General features: G+C 40.4%; 1 protein-coding gene across 4 annotated transcripts in view; it reads left to right on the top strand.

Moving 5' to 3' along the window:
- The window catches only part of LOC114550038 (anoctamin-4), a 64,516-nt gene that overhangs the window by 29,054 nt on the left and 15,850 nt on the right, over positions 1 to 19,612 (top strand). For 3 of the 4 annotated variants that reach the window (XM_028570478.1, XM_028570479.1, XM_028570477.1), the window contains exons 7-18: positions 907 to 1,007; positions 2,561 to 2,605; positions 2,693 to 2,824; positions 3,037 to 3,143; positions 4,812 to 4,867; positions 5,066 to 5,187; positions 5,511 to 5,645; positions 6,170 to 6,266; positions 7,493 to 7,553; positions 14,877 to 14,959; positions 17,493 to 17,759; positions 17,948 to 18,088. In XM_028570478.1, the coding sequence (XP_028426279.1) occupies positions 907 to 1,007; positions 2,561 to 2,605; positions 2,693 to 2,824; positions 3,037 to 3,143; positions 4,812 to 4,867; positions 5,066 to 5,187; positions 5,511 to 5,645; positions 6,170 to 6,266; positions 7,493 to 7,553; positions 14,877 to 14,959; positions 17,493 to 17,759; positions 17,948 to 18,088 (1,347 nt within the window). The remainder of the gene's footprint in view (positions 1 to 906; positions 1,008 to 2,560; positions 2,606 to 2,692; positions 2,825 to 3,036; positions 3,144 to 4,811; positions 4,868 to 5,065; positions 5,188 to 5,510; positions 5,646 to 6,169; positions 6,267 to 7,492; positions 7,554 to 14,876; positions 14,960 to 17,492; positions 17,760 to 17,947; positions 18,089 to 19,612) is intronic. The other variant, XM_028570480.1, reaches the window with a different exon arrangement.

Raw genomic sequence — 19,612 nt, 5'->3', positions numbered from 1 at the left:
AGATGTGTCTTTCTGATTACGACAGGCCTCTATCACTGTGTTGAGCTTCATTTTATTTTGCTCTCACTGCTCATTAAAGGGATTTTTCACTTTCTGGCCAAATTTCTGAGCAAAAATAGACACTGCTTGAAAAAAAAACAACTGATGACTGCAAATAAACACAAAGCTTGGTAGGTTCCTGTATTGACAGATTCTAAGCTTTGCTGTGGTTACAGCTGCATTCATAGTGTGCAACATGAGCAACATCAATAGCAATTTCTGTGAAGAAGCAATTTAATGCTCCGTCCCTTAATGCATGTAATCTCAATGGCCAGATTGCTGAATTTTAAAATGCCTGGAGCCTTTGTGCCCAGTCCGACAGCAGAGTGCTGTTATGGCGTTCATCGGTGAGCCACCACTTATAGAGCCAAAACAAATGTGCTGATGACAATTTTCTAACCCTGCTGCTCTCCTGCCTATTTAGCATTTCTCATTTCAAGTGTCACTTGAAAAAGTGGAAAATCTGGATGTATTGTGTGTGTGTGTGTGTGTGTGTGTGTGTGTGTGTGTGTGTAACTTGATGCAGTAGCATCAAGGTCATCCTTATCTAGAACATGCAGTTGAGGGGGGGGAATGGTTCTTGTCTCCTTCAACAGACTCACGTTTTTTTTTTTGCGTGAGTCATTTTGTTATTTTTAGGTCTCTTTCCAGTTAGCTCCTGATTTTTTTTTTTATATTTAGACTGACTCATAATCTATAAGGAAGTACAAACAGGTGAGGAAGAGCAGAACCTAGCAAACACATTGACGTTCAATAGATGTTGATGGAGCTGCTTGCACCGAGATGATATTTTGTAGTCCTCCCCTATTTTAACAATCTTATCTCTTTCTGCTAGAATTAAAAATTGCATGTCTGGTTTCTTTCCAGGCCTCCATAACAAACAGCGACGTTCTTTTTCTGAAGATCCACGCGCCGTGGGATGTTCTCTGTCGCTACGCTGAGCTCATGAACATTCGCATGCCTTTTAGGTGAGTCAACAAACCTAAGAGTGTCTTATAATGGGGGAAGAGCTCAAAAGGTAGTAAGAGTTTTCTTGTAAAGAAATTATTTTACATTCACTGGGCCTCAACAAAAGTCAGTTAAAAAACACAGCGTGATCTAGAAGAAATATGTAAAATGACCACAACCTCTTAATACCGTATTGCGTGTCTGTCCGTCTTTGTGGAAACAATGCCAATGTCAATTAGGATCCTTTGTTGTGGTGGTCACATGCAGGATTGGATTGGTGAAGAAAGCAGGGGGGGAAGAGGGGGTGTTTTAATAAATCCCCCTTCCAATATTATAGATAGAGCCACTCATCCAGGCATGCCAAAACACTTTTTTTTTATCAACTTCACTATTCAATGGAAAATAATCTCAGAATGAAATAGCACAACGTGGTGTCAACATAAAACACAGCGCTTTTAACCACAATCTTTTTTCTAACTTAACTAGTCGTCTTGTAATACTTCTATTTTAGGTATACAATTAATATATGCTCTAGGCTATTGGTGAAGTAAGTAAGTAAGTACAATTTATTTGTATAGCACATTTCACAGATAAAAATCACAAAGTGCTTCACAACAAATGGATGGATACACAACATTTATACATTACAGTACATAACAAAATAAGCACAAAAACACATAGAACCGGCATAACCACACTATGGTCTAATTAAACGCCTCTTTGAAAAGAAGAGTTTTCAACTCATTTCTAAAATTTGTAACTGAGTCCAAACAGCGTACGGAAGGAGGCAAAGTAGATGGGGGGGTGGTGCATTTTTTCCCCACCGGAGATAACAAATAATTCAGCAAAGGCTGGGATATGTAGAACAGAAAGGGGGGGGGAAATCCCACACATCCCCTCCCAGGTGTGTCCCTGGTCCAACACAGCCCTGTCTCAAAGTCCACGTAGGGAGGGAGGAGGTCAGGGTGGATGAATCAAACAAACACAAACTTTCCGCGCAAAGTCAGTGTTGACTTCCTTTCACTTATGCACGTACATTAAATACGGAACTTAACTTACGTCACGTATCGTACATACGTACAACCTAAATTGTTTCCATAGTGCCGGCACGTAACTTTAACACATTGCGCGCCGCCAGCCCGCCACCACCATGGAAGGTTGTAGTCATTTCACGTATTTCTGTGAGATCAGGTTGAAAAAAAACATGTAAAATACATTTCCTTCCTCATAAAATACTTTGTGATTATTTAAAATCCTTCGTTGTTTAGATGCAAGTTTGCTAGCTAGCGGTTTTCTTCTTCATGGCCTTTGTCGGTGCATTGCTGCGCTTCTTTGCGTGTTACTGTTTTCGCCATTGCACCGTAGCACTACCAGTGGTTGAAGAACTCCAGTGGCTACCTGAATGTTTGTATTATAAGAAGTATTAACATACTTATTATTAGCAGACAACAATAGTTATGGTAAAAAAAATAAAAAAAATAAAAACATGGTAAAAACTTAGACGTAGAACTGATACTTATATTATCCTCTGAAGTGTACTAAGTACTAAGGTAATTGTTCCTACATATTCCAGGAGGAAAATCTTTTACATGCACCGACGGCACAAGTTCATGAGCAGGTGAGTGTTCAGTCAAAGAGGCAGCACGAGATCAGCTGACGAGGCAAAACTCGGCTCTGGCAGCTTTAACAGAAACTTCACTTGCAGGATGGAAAAGCGCATCAACAAGTTTCGTGGCTGGCTTCCCCGCAAGCCCATGAAGTTTGACAGCGAAACTCTGCCTGACCTGGAGGAGAACGAGAGCTTCACCGCCCCCTTCAGTCGATCAAGAATACATCAGTGAGTTTTTTTTACGGAAGAGCCCTTTAAAATCTCATTCCTGAGAATTAGCCTTAAACTTTATCTAACACACGCACGCACGCACAAAGCACCACGCATGCATGCCCACCCACACACACACACACACACACACACAATACAACATCCACATTTTCCAAGAAAATATCCTTCACAGCAGACGGATTTGTAATAACTGGTTCGTTTCACTGTAGTTTCATCATCCACAACAAAGACTCTTTTTTCAACAACGCCACCAGAAGTCGCATCGTCCACCACATCCTTCAGCGGGTCAAATATGAGGAGGGCAAAAATAAGATGGGTGAGTTTTCCAACAGGCACTGTGACACATTCTAGAAATACTGTATTTGAAATGTGAGGAAAATGGTGGCAGGAGAGAGAGAGCGTATTCAGCGTGTGCAGACTCTGAACACGGTGAGCTGTCGTCGTAAAAAGTAAAATTTTTATATTTAAAAAAAGGCTCATGTAAATGAGCAAATATTAAGAAGCTCTGTTTAAATCAGGTTATCTATATTGTATTTTCTTTGCCTTCCTTTGTCCCACTTCACAACTTTTTGCTTCTAACCTTTTTTCCAATCTTTTGGTTCAATAAAGGGCTTGCTAATAGTCGTTGCCTGCTGGATCTGTCACTTTGTAAAAAAAAAAAAAAAGTTTCAATTTGAAGATGTCATTTGTCTGAATTCATTCAAGCGCAACCCACGTAGCCTTATCTTCAACTACTTTGTAGAATTAACATTGTTCTGTTCATTCACATCCAATGTCTCACTATAGTGACAAGCTAACGTTACTGGGGACAGTTCAGTTTTACAACATTCCCAAAGCAAACAGCTCTATAGTACTTTTAGCCATGATGTTAACATCTAGAGTATTGATTTCAAAATGGTTCCTCCCAATCTCATGATTATCTGTTCCGCACGGGTCGGTTGTTTTCTCCAATTTCTGTTAGCGAAGACAACAAAAGCATAGCTAACTGCTCAGGCAGAAGAACATACAGTACAATGGGTCCGATGTACAGTGCTTTTTACAGACATTTACAAAGCAAACAGCTTTATAGCACTTTTACAAATAATTTTCCGTTGGCAAAGAGTACAATAGCAGAGCTAACGGTAAAAACAAAAGAACATACAATGAGTCCGATGGACAGTGATTTTTTTACAGACAAAGCAAACAGCTTTATTGTAGGCTACGTTTATAAATAATTTTAACATCTAGAGTGTTAAATTCCAAATGGTTCCTCCCATTTTCTTGATTATCAGTTCAGCACGGTTCAGTCATTTTCTCCAATTTCTGTTTGCAAATACAACAATAGTATAGCTAACTGCTAAGGCAAAATAACATACAGTGGGTCTGATGGATAGTGCCTTTTACAGACATTTGCAAAGCAAACAGCTTTATAGTACTTTTATAAATGCTTTTAACATCTAGAGTGTTCAATTCGAAATGGTTTCTCACATTTTCATAATTATCTGTTCAGCACAGTTTGGTCGTTTTCTCCAATTTCCGTTAGCAAAGAGCACAATAGCATAGCTAACTGCTAAAGCAAAAGAACATACAATGGGTCAGATGGACAGTGCTTTTGAAAGACATTTACAAAGCAAACAGCTTTATCAGTAGGCTACTTCTATGAATGATTTGAACATCTAGAGTGTTAAATTCCAAATGGTTCCTCCCATTTTCTTGATTATCCGTTCAGCAAGGTTCGGTCATTTTCTCCATTTTCCGTTTGCAAATACAATAGCATAGCTAAGGTAAAACAACATACAATGGGATCAGATGGACAGTGCTTTTTACAAACATCCTGCGCATGGGTACAGGGCATGCTGTTGTGCTAATACACTGAGGATTTGAATTCAAAAAAGTTTGAACAGTAGTTTTAATTTTGAATAAAAAATAATAGAAACTACTATCTACACTGCTTGACTGATGGCATCAGGCTCCTGTTTCTCTTCTTGTCTGTGCTTGATTCCAGGGCTTAATCGTCTTTTGAGCAATAGTTCATATGAGGCAGCCTTCCCTCTTCATGAGGTAATTTGGCTGATCTCCATAAAGCCATTAATGAATGAATGAATGAATTCATTCATTAATTCTGTCACGTTTTTAAGTCATGACACTTTCTATGTCATGTATGGATGTCATGGATTACATTAACTGATATTACAGCATTGCCTGCATAGATTATGTTTCTCCATGTCTGTGTGTGTGTGTGTGTCGGGACTTTAACAGGGGAGCTACCACAGCAAAAACTCCATCAGAACACACGGAGCAGAGAACCATCGGCACCTGCTGTACGAATGTTGGGCCTGGTGGGGGGTTTGGTACAAGTACCAACCGCTGGACCTCATCAGGTAACTACATACAGACACTTTAGGGCCTGACCATGGTTTAGGTTTTTGTTACATTGCATAAATTAGATCCGGTCAGTTTTGGTTTCACATTGCAGTTATAAAAGCGCACTAAAGAGCTATACGTGACATAATTACGTCCTGTCGTCATCATATATATGAGCTAGATAGATTGGTTTGTAGATGGGCTCCTCCGTCCTCTTGTATCACGTACACACTAAGCACTGAGCTATTCCTTAAAAGGTTCTACGCATCTCTAATACCATGACGATAGCCTTGACGGTATACAGTATATTTTTACCAAAGTTTTTTTGTTGTTGCTTTAGGAGGTATTTTGGGGAGAAGATCGGTCTATACTTTGCCTGGCTCGGCTGGTACACGGGGATGCTGTTTCCTGCAGCTCTGGTCGGCCTCTTGGTATTCCTGTATGGCCTTTTCACTCTGGAGCACTGCCAGGTCAGGTAAACACACCTCCTCTCTTTTCTGGTAAATATAAGTGTCCCCAGAGCTCCTAGATGTATTGTATTTGAAGCAGTTTCTAGGGAAGAACAAGCCTCGGTTTATGCTGCACAAGTACTCAATAAGTACAGATCAGATAGACAATGTATTTAGTGAAGAAGTCAGGTAACTTTTTTCTTAATGCAAAACTAATTTGGTATTACAGATAAGGCTACGGAGTGTGAAATTGTCCCTGGCAACTTGAAGTATTGGATGCCCGTTAAATGAAATATAGGAAATTAAACTTATTCGGGGATTCTCTGGTTAAAGTTAAAAGATGTAAATGCAAATGTGCTCTTTATCACTTTATAAGACGGAAGTCTGAAACACTGTGCAGTGTCGCAGAATGAGAATGCGTGGACAAATTCTTTTTTTCAGAAAAACATAACTTTAACAACTCAGATAAAACAGAACAGTTGCCAAAATGTTGCTGGACATTGTAATACCAACTTCACCAGAGTTTGATGGGCTACATGTTGTTCTCCAGTAAAGAAATCTGCCAGGCCACTGACGTCATCATGTGCCCCATCTGTGACCAGTACTGCCCCTACCTGAGACTGTCAGACAGCTGCATCTACGCCAAGGTACTGTCACCAGATACCTGCACTTTGTCAGTGTACTCGTGGGAAATGTGTTAGGAGCCAACTCATCAATATGTAACTTTTACTATGATGATTGATGGTGATTGATGATTCAGCACACTTTCAGTGAAGGCCAACTCCGATCAGAAAACAAGAATCATGCTCGTCTGTTTGGTACTCCCGTATTTTGTGTGTGTGTCACAGCTATTTGGGAATATCCCCAATCTGACTGGATATTTCAAAGCTGACAAGCCCCGAGGTCGAGACGATTGAAAAACCCTCCAGCAGCACAGTAGCAGAGCCGGCAGGTTAAAAGACACCGACGTCATTACCACCTGCTTCCACAGAATATCCAGCAGGCTCGTAGTAGCTAGTTTCGCATAGCCAGACCTATCTCCACACTGCGCTTTTAGCGCTACGCCAGCTCTGGAAAAGTAGTAGTACATGTAGTTGTCATAGTAGTTAACTAACTAATGTTATTATTTGGATATTAATCAATCTTATCAAGGACTTTGCCACATGTTAAAGCAGGAGAAAGATGTTTTAAAGGTAGGAATGGACTTTAATACCTGCAGTTGTTGTTGTTGATTGATTCATGCAATATTCTTATATTTGCATCACTTGTGAGTGGACAGAAGGATGCATACACAGGCTTCACTTGTCAGTGTTGTAGGAGTTTTGTTTTTGGACTTTGGCGCTCTCTTTTATTGTGGCCATTTAGACCTGGCACTTGAACGTATAAGGCCCTCTTTCAACTGTGTGTGTGTGTGTGTGTGTGTTGTTGTACCTGCTTGTCTCTCTCTTCAGACACAAATGAATGTGTGGACCAAGTAGGCCTATGTAATTTAGACAGAATGTGCATTTGGTGTGAGAGAGATGCATATTGTATTGGCCTACAGTGAGCCGGCCTGTACGCAATTTCACTGCCATCGTTTGGTATAGCCTATGTATGCTGCACTATGGGCTTACGTATGACGATTATATGCCTTGTATTTGGTGCCATACAATCACACAATGAAACTGCAGTCATGAGTGATTGTCGATGCACTATTGTATATAAATAAAACTTGGCTGATGTCTGTGTAGGTTGGACGGGGCGATAGTTGAGACGTGATGGTGTCTGGGGGGAGGGCTTTGAAAAAGTGGTAGCCCCAGGGCCCATGGTTCTTTAATGCAGCATTGGTCATTCTGCAATCATATTAATTGTGATCTTCCTATCTTCTTCTCAGGTCACCCATCTCTTTGACAATGGCGCAACTGTTTTCTTTGCTGTATTCATGGCTGTTTGGGGTAAGTCGAAACACTTCACATTTCTGCACAAACTTTCAGGCGTTTCTCTTCCCAGAAATACACTTTAGATGCACTAATACTGCATTTTTGCCACTTGGGGGCAGCACAACAAGCACAAAATGTAAACACTGGCTAATCACACCCCTAGCAAACTTATCGGAGAACAAGGTCAACATACAGTTTATGGGTTTAACTGAATTTTCTTTAGCCCAGCTTTGCTAAAAACATCCCAATCTGTCAACAAGTTAGCATGTAGTTCACTATCGAGCCTGCCTGTAACTCAACAACGTTTCAACTGACTTTAGAAGTTTAGACTCTACTCGACTGTCCTGCTGTTACGGACATGAACTAACCACAGACAGTTTCCTCTTTCGCTGACTCACGGTGGTGCACCGCTGAATGAATTTCGGGAAACACAATGGATGTTTGGCAAATTATTTTTTTCGGCCTAGCTGGGGGTTCCGTACAATTATAGGGGGAAACACTTCTACGTTCTCTAGCTAGTCGCTAACTTTGTCTGCTGTTCGGTGCTGGGTAGTGTAGTGCTCAGTGGGTTTATCAGAGTTTTATTACTGAAAATAGGTGTCCTATCTGCAACTGGATTGACACTGATGAGAGCAGTGAGACTGATCCAAAACATTAGAGTTGCAGGCTGCAAAGATAATAACCAAAACAATGAGCTTAAAAACACTTAAAACATGCAGTAAAACTGAGGGGATTTTGCTGAATTGGGAAGTAATTATATGTGGATTCGTCCCTATGATCAACATCTTCCACATTACACATAGTCATTAGACCTATTTTCCATATAAAAAAAATATTGATAAGTGCAGCTTTAACTTTTAAAAAAAGTTTATTGAAATTTTGTGAACATTTTAAAAATTTCTCCAAAAACTTGTACCGCTACCTTTTAAAAAGTGACATATTATTGCATTGCATGTAGATTGCACCTCATTTTAAAAGGGATGCATTCACTATACAATACAGTATTTATCATGAATATTAAATCGCCACATTTTCATTTATTTTTGGTAAAAGCCAGGAGCATGAGGAGCCTGTCAGCGCTGAACAAGGTCCCAGGGTATGGAAGGTTGTAACAGAGAGTTTGTGTACGGTTCATATTCCTCAACAGCTGCAGACACAGCAGGTGACGAAGGAGCAGCACCATTATCATCACATAGCTTGTAGCTGGCCTGTTTGTAAATGTCTCGGCGGAAGGATGAGGGGGCTGAGGAATAGAAAAGAAAGGGAAAAAAATAAAATAAAATCACTCTGCTTAAGATCAAATCAACTTAACAAATGGACTGAGGAAGGCACTTTCAATTGAACCGTGGCAGGTGAGAAAGTTCTCACCCAGGAAGAGACAGCATTCACATTAATGCTGTTTCTCTCACTTTATTCCATGCCATTTAAACAGTATTTAACCTGAATAATTTGGGTACAGAATGTGCTACAAAATCAGACCTGGAGGCATGAAACACGTGATATGTATTTGTTAAAATTGGTTAAAGATGCAGTTAACTTCTGCAGGAGAGTTTTAAGAATATAAAAGAGTGATGAATATATCATATACATTCTTAAGTAAGTTGTTTCTCAAAAACACCACATGTAAAGTGTCATTATTTGCATTTCTTTTTAAATATTGACATTGAAACTGTTAATTTATAAAATGTGCATACCAACCTAAAACAACAACAACAACAACAACAAGCAGCAGACTGCAATAAATGCTCACCAATGAGTTTGCTAACATCCTCTGGGTGTTTGAGAGCCTCTCTTACTCTGTTGTCAAATCGCCAACATCTCAGCATGAAGAACAGAGCTAAACACAGCTGGAGGGCAAAGGTCAACATGGCCAGCACGATAACGGTGTTGTTAACTGTTGAGGGTAAAGAGGACACAAAGGGGTACAAGGATTTTAATGTGGTTTTGTACCTTAATGCAGAGACGTGACACAAACACCAATGCCAGGACATTTCCATTTAAACCAAAGGTGTATCATTGGCACTTTTTAAAGGAGACCTGTTATTCTTTTCTGGATTTCCTGTCATATCTATAATAATCAAGTGCTAGTGTTCATGTTAAACGTGGCCAAAGCGTCAACTAATGAGGTAAACGTATTTAAAAGAGCCAAAAACCTCAGATTTCCAACTGTTCTGAACGCTCCGGTTTCAACAGTTTTTTTTCTTTTCTAGTCTTGGTATGACATCATACCGAGCCGGGTTTCTATATACGGTCATCTTTTCCAGGCAGACACTTATGCAGTGTTCACGTTACATACACTGCTACATGTAGCCACATGCTATCCAAAATTTTGGGTCACATTCCTGCTGGAACATGTCCTGTTGGGTAGGATTTGGTTTAGAAGCCTTAATCTGCGTTTTTTGGTGGTAGAAAGTTCTGCTATACTCCATTACCATCGACCGCTAACTACATGTAGATACATGCTAACTCTAGGGAAAGCTGTAAACCTGGCTGCAAATGTTAACTTCTCCCATATTTCGGGTCACATTCCTTCTGGAACATGTCCGGTTGTGTAGAATTTCATTTAAAAGCCTTTATCGGTGATTTTTGACAGTAGAAAGTGGTGCTATATGCTAAGTACAGGGCCACCTCTAGCCCCGACAAAACGTAGCAACATGTTTTTTTAAACTGAAACGGGGGTGCGTTGAACACACTGCTGTGTGCGCAAGCGTTCTGCTTTTTTATTACCACGAGTTTACAGACAAGTCTCTGCTGATTGGTTATCAGCTGTGACACAGCCAATAAACGACAGACACGCCCACCAAACGAGAGAAAACTTAACTCAAAGCCATGGCATGCCGTTCCACACCGTTCCGAGTAGCAAAATGGTGCACACCGTGTTGAGGTTAAACATTCCCCAGATGTGGAAGATCCAGAGATCAAGGAAGGCTGACCAATCAGAGCAGACTGTGCTTTTTCAGGAGGGGGTGGGGGGAGGGGCTTAAAGAGACAGGCGCTCCAACAGAGTGTCTCTAACATAAGGTGAATACAGGTGCAGCAGCCATGGGCTGTATTTTTTTTAAACATTAAAAGCATGTATACATGTTATACTAGAAACAGAAAATAAAAGTATGAACCTGAAGACGGTACATAATAGGTCTCTTTTAAACTTGAATCCCAGCTGCCATCAGACACCACAAACCATATTCGAGTTTAAATGTAATGTATCTATGAGCTTAAATACATAATTCAAAAGTGAGGACACAAAGGTTAATGTTTAATTCATAGACACGAAGTGCTGTGGCTCTCACACTACAGTATACCTGCTAATGAAAGCAGCGCAGGCCCTGTTGCATAAATGTGTGTTAATAATTTAGACACTCGGACATATTTAGACAACATCCTCATCGCTGTGGAAACCCTATCGGTTTCACAGGTATAAATGTTTAATGGCAAATGACAGATATAAATGGGACTAGTCTAGCCAAAGTAGAGAAGAAGAAGAAGAAAAAACAGTTGCATGAAAAAGTTATACCACTTAGACAGAGTAGATCTCCTGTATTTTAAAGCTTTTACTAGTTAATTTCATTAGGGAAATATTACAGTACCAGCTGAAGATAGGTGTGCTGTTGACTCCCAGTGGGTGATCTCTGGCTCAGACAGGTTTTGGTTCTGGAGAAATTCCATTAGTCAGACCCCTTACTGCTCCAGGAGCGTCCCTGTGCAGCCGGCAGGGTGGGGAGGGGTTACTTACAAAAATGTACTCCGATACAATATCTAATGTACATGTACCTGTTAAAGAATTGAGTCAGTAACCTAATTCAAGTATCACAAACAACCTTCTTACAGTGAGCAAATGAAAATGAATGTTTTTTTCATATTTTGTTTATACTGAGTATATCAAATCAACCTGCCCTGGTAGATTAGATTTCTTGCATTTTATTACATCTGCTTCTACTCATTCAAGTGCTCAGAGCAAAATCTCTTTGATGTATTTACATGGTGCATTAATTAAGATGTCTAGTTTAGACAGAGCCCTTGCTTCACTTGTTTTAAACATGTTGTATTGAAATGTTTCCGGTCTGATATTGTGTGAAGGCTGGGACATCCAGTTAACTGAAATTGTGACAGAAGTGAAATAAATGATGCATTTGATGTGTATGGCAAAATGAAAATATTCAGGTTTTAGTATGCTATCTCGAAGACAATTTAATCACATCCACGTGATACAAAATGCTTTTCTTACTGGAGTGAAAAGGCCAAATGCGATCTCACTATCTCGTCTACAAACTAACTTTAACAACCTTTAATAAGTTACAGACCTCTTCACACTCATATAAAGTCATGCAGCCTATTGAAATGTAAGAAAAAAAGGATCTATATTTCAATAAGTGTTGAACAGCATCATACTAAGTTTAAGTTGTCATTTGTCAGTCACTGTAAAAGACTATAGAAAACATCTGAAGGGGAAGTTAATCACGGACAAGGGTATAAAAAGGATCAAACAGACAAAACAAAAACTGTATAACATTATAATAAAATGTAAATGACATAATACACACAGAGATCGACAATGTGACCAAAAGCATTACAAACATGATATTAAACATTAGTACAGGGAAGCAGGAAACCTGTAAAGAAAGTTAAGTTATGAAGAGCATAATGGAAGATAAAGCATGTTTTCACAGCTGCACAGACATGCCAGAGCCCAGTCTCCAAATACCTAACGTATTCCAGTTTAACTGTTTTTTTTTAAAAAAGTCTAAAAGAAAGTGCACTAATGGACTGACCTACCAGTTGCTGTTGCTGCTGTCCAAATGAATATGTTTTGGGGATCAACTGCAGCAGAGAAATCAGCTCAAATCCCTTCATTAATGTTCCTCAGAAGCGTGGTCCCCTGCTGGCTCCACGTGGGAAGCGGTGCCCTTCTCACACAGCTGAGCCTTCACATTTAAAACATTTTTGCTCTGTGTTCAATGGGGATGTGGACACGATAGAGGAATCCAACTACAAACATTTGTTTCGAAAGGCTGAAATTAAAAAAGCTTCAGTGTTCAGTGGAGAGGCAGGTATGTGTGTGTGTGTGTGTGTGTGTGTGTGTGTGTGTGTGTGTGTGTGTGCGCAATAAGTAAGCTATCCAAAGGACTTTGTTCAGCAATATTATGGAACGTACCCTCCGTGCCTGAACACTGTGTCTAAGAGTTATCTCTCTATGTGGCCTGTAACAGTTTAACCCCTTAACGCCGACTGTCGCTAATTTGCATCAAACCTCTTCCATTCCGACTGCAGGCGAGATAGCGTGTGTATTCCCCCCAATGCCGGTTTGTTTACACGCGATGCATACCTAGGAACCTTTTACATGCACTGGTTTCTCGTAGGACTGGTCGGAGTGGGAGATACATCCGGTTCACGTAAGCGAAATTAACCCTAATCCTACCCCTAACCCTACCCCTAAAGCTAATCCTACCCCAAAACCTAACCCTACCCCTAACCCTAAATAAACTACTGTCAATGTTAGGGAGTAGGAGAGTGTTTTCTTTCTTGCCGTTGTCAAGATCCATGTATTTGTCATTTACAGTTTAGAAGTTCTAACAACTTTGTGACATGAATGAAATCTACTATATGTTTAATTAATTTTACCATTTTGTAAAGAATTTTACCATAATGCCTGTTGTCGCTAATTTGCATCATACCTAAATTTATATCTATTCCATATGCTATAGACAAATTAACAATCTCAACTTAATTTAACATCAGCTTGGAGCCAGAAACACACATAATATTTTGTTTATATAATTGTGAATAAATTCAGGCGTCAAGGGGTTAAACACTGTCTCATTATCTTGGCATCAAACCAGCTGGTTATCACTAGTCAGTCAGCATTGTGTCTGTGTTGTTTTAGTTCCTCAAGTTGACAAAAATACCCGATGAGGCAGAGATGGTCCAATATGAAGTCAAAATAAATCTTTATTTCATGAACAAATACCTGAGTGAGCCTGCAGAGCAACTGAACTACACGCGCAAGCTGTCTCGGGGGCCAAGGCATAGTTATTGCAACACAATATTGGTCGGTTGTTATGGTAACCAATTAAGGACTAGACCGTCTGGTATATCCCAATCAAAGACTCTGTTTGCTACTATCTATTTTCCAGCAGGGGGCGAATCCACTGGTTGCAAAAGGAAGTCTATGAGAAAATGTCCCTACTTCTCACTTGATTTATTACCTCAGTAAACATTTCCACAATGACTTTATAGTCTCAATTGCTAGTTCATTCAATTCTTCAGTACAGCATGTTGCTCATTTTGTAAATTATGGTGCCACGTTTTTTTAAAATTGACGATATAATAGGGGATCTTTTAGGGGCATGGCTACAGGCCGACCTGTCAATCAGGACAGAGGCTTAGCAATGCTAACCATGGCGCTGTGTACATTAAAATAAACCTGAACTAGTTTTTGGGTGTTGTCTATGTTTTCATCCTAAACTGTGCCCCTCTCACTGTCTGTTTTCACTTCAACAAAGTTAATCGGAACATTTTGGTCACCTAGAAAATTTCTTTTTCTGTGTTCTGACAACCAAGCGTTAGCTGGTAGCTTGCTGATTTTCTGTATTCTGGCATACATGCGTTTACTTGCCGGTAAATCACCACTGGATGACTCGTTTCCAAAGAGTTTAAAATCGGCAACTTTCCCCCTTTAGCGTTTAGCTTGCACCATTGCAAGCATTAACACCACTGGCTTGTTCACGTCATTCTCCCCAGCGCCACCCTCTCGTCCAAAAATCGCCACGTCCGGTTTCAAAAAACCAAGATGGCGACGGCCATATTGTCAAACTCGAGGTTTCAAAACGGCAGTCAACAAACCAATGGGTGATGTCACTTCTGCTACGTCCATTATTTTTACAGTCTATGGGCTCATTGCACAATGCTCAGAGTACAACAGTTTATGCAGAGGTTGTGTTTTAACTAGAACATATACACTAGGGATTTCTACCACAGTTGAGCCAATCGCATGCAACGAGAACATTTGTCCATGACTTTAGCTTTTTCTTCACATGATAAACTGATACAACTTTACCAGTGTTGGCATCTTGCTTCAGTAGCATCTTACCGTAACTTAAAATGCTAAACAAAGTTTATTTCTCAACGATCCACAGTGCGACTTCAGTTACATATTCTGACCTTTTGTTCAGGGTGCAGCTATTGTGCCAGGTTAAAGCCGCACTAATCAATTATATTAACAATATAGACAACAAATAGACAAAACTGTGCAGAGGCCTTGCAATTACCCCAAATGCACACAACCAGTAGGATGCTAATCCCCTGTATGTAATCTAACACGGTTTGCTTCATGTGTTTCAGCAACGGTCTTCCTGGAGTTCTGGAAAAGGCGCAGAGCTGTCCTCGCATACGACTGGGACCTCATCGACTGGGAGGAAGAGGAGGTGAAGTACTTCATGTGGTCATTGTATTTCGGTATAGGCAGCTAATCTGCTCCCTTTTAGTTTTAGGACATCTTCACACCTATAGTTCGTTTGCTCTGGTCTGAATCAGTTGACGAGTTTCTAAACTTCCCTTTGGTTCGGTTTCGTTTCACACGGAGAAAAAATCCAAGCAAACTGAAATGCATCACTACAAACTATGCAAGAACGTTCCCTCCTCTTATTGGTCAGATGTGTCCGGGGGGGGGGGGCAATAAAGTAAATACAGGAAGACGATTCTGTGTTCTGGACTAGTGCATATTTCTCGCATCTACATGGTTAAACCAGGTCTTTTCATTTAAATCATTTGCCAGACATTGTTTCGCTAGTGACGTTACCACGTCTGCTCTGCGGGTGTCTGTCTCCAACTTTAGCGGTGGCCAGTTTGACTACAGAGACGCGAGTTATTGCTGTCTATTTTTGTGAGAGAAACACCGCAAGCTGCTACAGTTCGCATGCTCTGCCGCATCGCAGATTGAAAAGCACAACTGACTACGGGAGTCGTTTAGCTTAAACCTGCGGAATACGCTGGTAGTTGGGTCGGATTGAGGTCTGATCGCGTTCTCGCCACAAACGAACCACACCGAAGAGCACCAGAGGTTGTTTGTAACCAGATGGGGACCCGATTGTTTTAGTCCTCACCCGAGTGTGATTGCTGCGTTTACACGTGCTCAAACGAACTGCACCAAGGGGTTCAGAGCTTCAAGGTTCGATTCAACCGAACTAAACAAGGCTGGTGTGAAAATGATGCAGTGAGAATAAACCTAAAGAGTGAAAAACAAAGTCGCATTTTTATTTTTAATAGTCTGTAGTTCTTTCTCTCTAATTTAGCTAACTAGTTACTCTTTGGATATGCCCTAAGACGTTTCAACTCAAACATTGACAATATGTCTGCCTTCACAGTAGCTCTGCCCTTGAGAAATGTTTGCCTACTTTTTTTTAAGTCTATTCTAGCCTACAGGCATGTATTTACAGTAAAAAGGTGGGACTGTTATACTAAGGATTCTTTCTCGAATCATTTCATGATTCACTGAAGAATTTACTAATTTAACACTTTTATAATGAATGCTCTTACAAACTCAGACCCCTACACAGTTGGCATACTGCCATTTGGTTTTGTCAGAACGTTTAGTGGGTTTAAACGTTCATGCCTGTCTTGTGGATCCACTTCCAACCCTCGTCTGTCAATCATACCCAAAACTGGTAAACGGGTTCTTTGAAAGACTGCCGTTTGTGGGTGTAAAGTGACTCAGAGTCTCAGTCTGCTTTGTACAGAAAAGAAGATAATACAGCGATAATAAACTCTAATGATTCTGGGTTTTGAACCAGAAATTAAGCTATAGCATGAGATCAGTCAGGAAGACTATCATTATGCATCCTTAGGCCTGTAGTTTTATTTCTCATGCATCCTGCCATTTACTCCTCTCATGCATATGCTCATTATTTCTTTGCTGTCCTGTCTGGTCCATAGACTGTAAAAATAATGGACGAAGCTTCCGGGTTTGAAAAGTGAAGCAAATGCGGAAATGCCTTGAACCAGAATTCTATCTAACTTCCAGCAGGGGACGACTCCACTGGTTGCAAAAAGAAGTCGGTTTCAATAGAAGTCTATGGGAAAATGACTCTACTTCAGTAAACATTTTCATGAGTTTATGTCCTTAATTGCTAGTTTCAAGTCTTCTTCAATACAGCATGATGTTCATTTTGTAAATTATGGTCCCATTTTTTTTTAAATTGACGATAAAGCATGAGATGCTCTAGGGCATGTATACAAGCCGACCTGTCAATCATAACAGAGGCTTAGCAGCAATGCTGATTGGAACATTTTGGTTGTCTAAAAATGTCTTGGTCAGAGTTCTGCAAAACAAGCTAGCTAGCTACTGCTAGCGTTAGCTGGTAACTTAAGAGAAAATGATTAAAGGGGACATTTTGCCCATTTTCTGTTCTGCCGTACATGCAGATTAATGACGCCAGTACCCAGAGGCCTGTGTTTACCCTCCGGTAAATCTCCACTGGATGACTCGCTTCACAAGTGTTGAAAATCTGCAACTTTTCCCCTTTAGCATTTAACCTAGCGCAGCACCTTCGCGTATATAAATAACACTGGCTTGGTAACGCAATTCTCCCCATCTCCACCCTCTTGTCCAAAAATCGTCACATCCGGGAATCAAAAAAGCAATATGGCGACGGCCATATTGCAAAACTCGATGCTTCAAAACCGCAGTCAACAAACCAATGGGTGATGTCACTTCTGATATGTCCACTATTTTTACAGTCTATGGTCTGGGGCTGTCAATCATGATATCAGCTGTTCTTATTAGCTGATCTCATCTATCCAATAGCACAGCGACACACCTACATCGTTCGCCTATCCCCCTGCTGCTGACTCTTAAAAAGATGATTCTCTCTCTTCCTTAAGTACATTCATGCCGTGTAATGCGCGCGGTACGTTTGCGGCTGTTCCGCTATTGAAATCTGTTCTCTCTGTTGCTGTCAGCTGTTGTTTCAGTGCGAATCGTCGCAAATGGCAAAGCGCACCTCCATCTCCCCGTCATCGCCAGTCTTCGCCGATTCATCAGATTCATCATCAGATTCATCATCAGATTCATCATCAGATTCATCCGCTTCATCAGCTCCATCAGCTTCTTCAGCCTATGAGCCTCATCAGAATCATCAGCCACCACCGCCACCAGTGTCTGGACTCCATGGGGGGATTTATCGTGCTGCTGCTCAGGGCAGACGCCCCTCTCTTTCAAATTTCCCTGTAGAGTCTAAGCACCAAAGACTTTTCTGCCAAGACTTAAATATATCACATATCTCTTATAATAAATATTAATCTTTAATTCATTCACTTGTCTCTCCCGATTGAACTAGCTGATAGCCTAATCAGAGTTTGTGAAGCCCTTTCCATTCCCTGCTCACGTGTGTCTTGTCCTTGCCTGTGTCTTTCAGGACGAAATACGCCCCCAGTTTGAGGCCAAATACTCGAAGAAGGAGAGGATGAACCCCATATCTGGAAAGCCTGAACCTTACCAGGATTTCACTGACAAATACAGTCGCCTCATCGTCTCAGCATCCGGGATCTTCTTCATGGTGAGTTTCTGGGCTAAATAAATGGCAAGTAGCCGGTGTGCCACGCTCATCTTTTTATTTATTCCGTCTTAGACACTTAATTACTGTATGTTAGCCGTCACTAGGGACATTTGTGGCAGAGTTAATGCATGTGGTAGTCAAGTTTTTTTTTTTTAAGAATTTGGAAGGTCAACTTTAGCTCCTATAATAAACCTATAATAAACAGTGTAGTCAAAATACAAAAATGTCACCATTGAAACTCATTAAAACCACAATTGTTGATCCCACGGCCATTACAGCATAAAATTGTGCATTCTATTATATCAGGATTTCAATCTAGAGCCCTGGCTTCAAAGTTGTAGTTTTTATTATTTTCCACCAGATTGAGCCATTTTCTAATGTTTGCCTTATGGGACAAATACATATTTTCCTGGTTTCCACTCGGGGCATTGCTTTTGTATTATGAAGCCCTCAGGGTGCAATGCATCAAATCACTGTTGTTGTTAATCACTGACATAACCCAGACTGTGGGGAAAAACTCCCCCTAGTTGTTTTGGTGTCTAAACTTAACTGCCGTCGCTGCCTGACAGTCACCTTTTGTCGGCTAAACTCAACTGCAACAACGGCTGAAACAACTGACAGCTTACAGTGCTCTGTTTCCGGCTTTCAGTCATCTTTTATCGGCTAAGTGTAACTGTCATGTGACCGGTTGTCACATGACCAAGCGGTGGTTGGGCAATTTCGTAGGATATCATACAAGTTGGTGTGCATAAGTTATCATCATACGAACCCATTCAGGAAAATTAGTTGAGTATACACAAAATAATTAAATTCTGTGGCAGCAGCGTTATGTAAACAATCTGGCATTTAAAGGGTTACAATTCTGAAAAGGAATGAATATTTTATAGTGATGATCAGGACTGAAGTTGGTTAAAAACTCAGTGAAAGTGGAAAACAATATGAATAAATTGTTTAATGGCATTTTTTGTCCTCTCAGGGATGCACATGTGTTGATGAAAAGCCACATTTCTTGATTGTAGATTTTGCAAATTGCCTCCCTAGCAATCCATCATGTCAAACATCCATTTGTTTGCATAGGAGCCAGTTTAACAAACTCTGTATAAACAAACCCATTATTAAATTAAGTTAACCATTTTAAACTTATTTTATATTGTCTTTTCTATTTATGTTGATCTTCCATCATATTGATAGACTGCATTTGATGACAAATTGTTACAGTGCAAGTGCAATCTAGTGTTAATATTTATTGTTAATCTTCGTAGTGGTATTTTGGCATGTCACTATTGTTACTAGAGTGACAGTTTGGCTCTTGGCGTGTCTAGGGTGAGTTCATTCCCTAAAATAAAGTGTGCATTAGAAAGAAAAGGCTGGCTGGCAGGGAGTTGTGTGTGGGCTTACCTCCAGTCAGCAAAAGTTGCTAGCTACGAGCGGCTAGCCCAGACGGCGTCAGTTGACTGTTCTCAATTCAACCACTGTGGTGGTTGGTCCAATAAAGAAATATAGCTGGGTAGTAGGTGTTCAGTT

This window comes from Perca flavescens, chromosome 23 (genome assembly GCF_004354835.1).
Source record: "Perca flavescens isolate YP-PL-M2 chromosome 23, PFLA_1.0, whole genome shotgun sequence".
Lineage (NCBI taxonomy): Eukaryota > Metazoa > Chordata > Actinopteri > Perciformes > Percidae > Perca > Perca flavescens.
The sequence above is the reverse complement of the archived record's forward strand: the minus strand, read 5'-3'. Positions and strand labels throughout refer to the sequence as shown.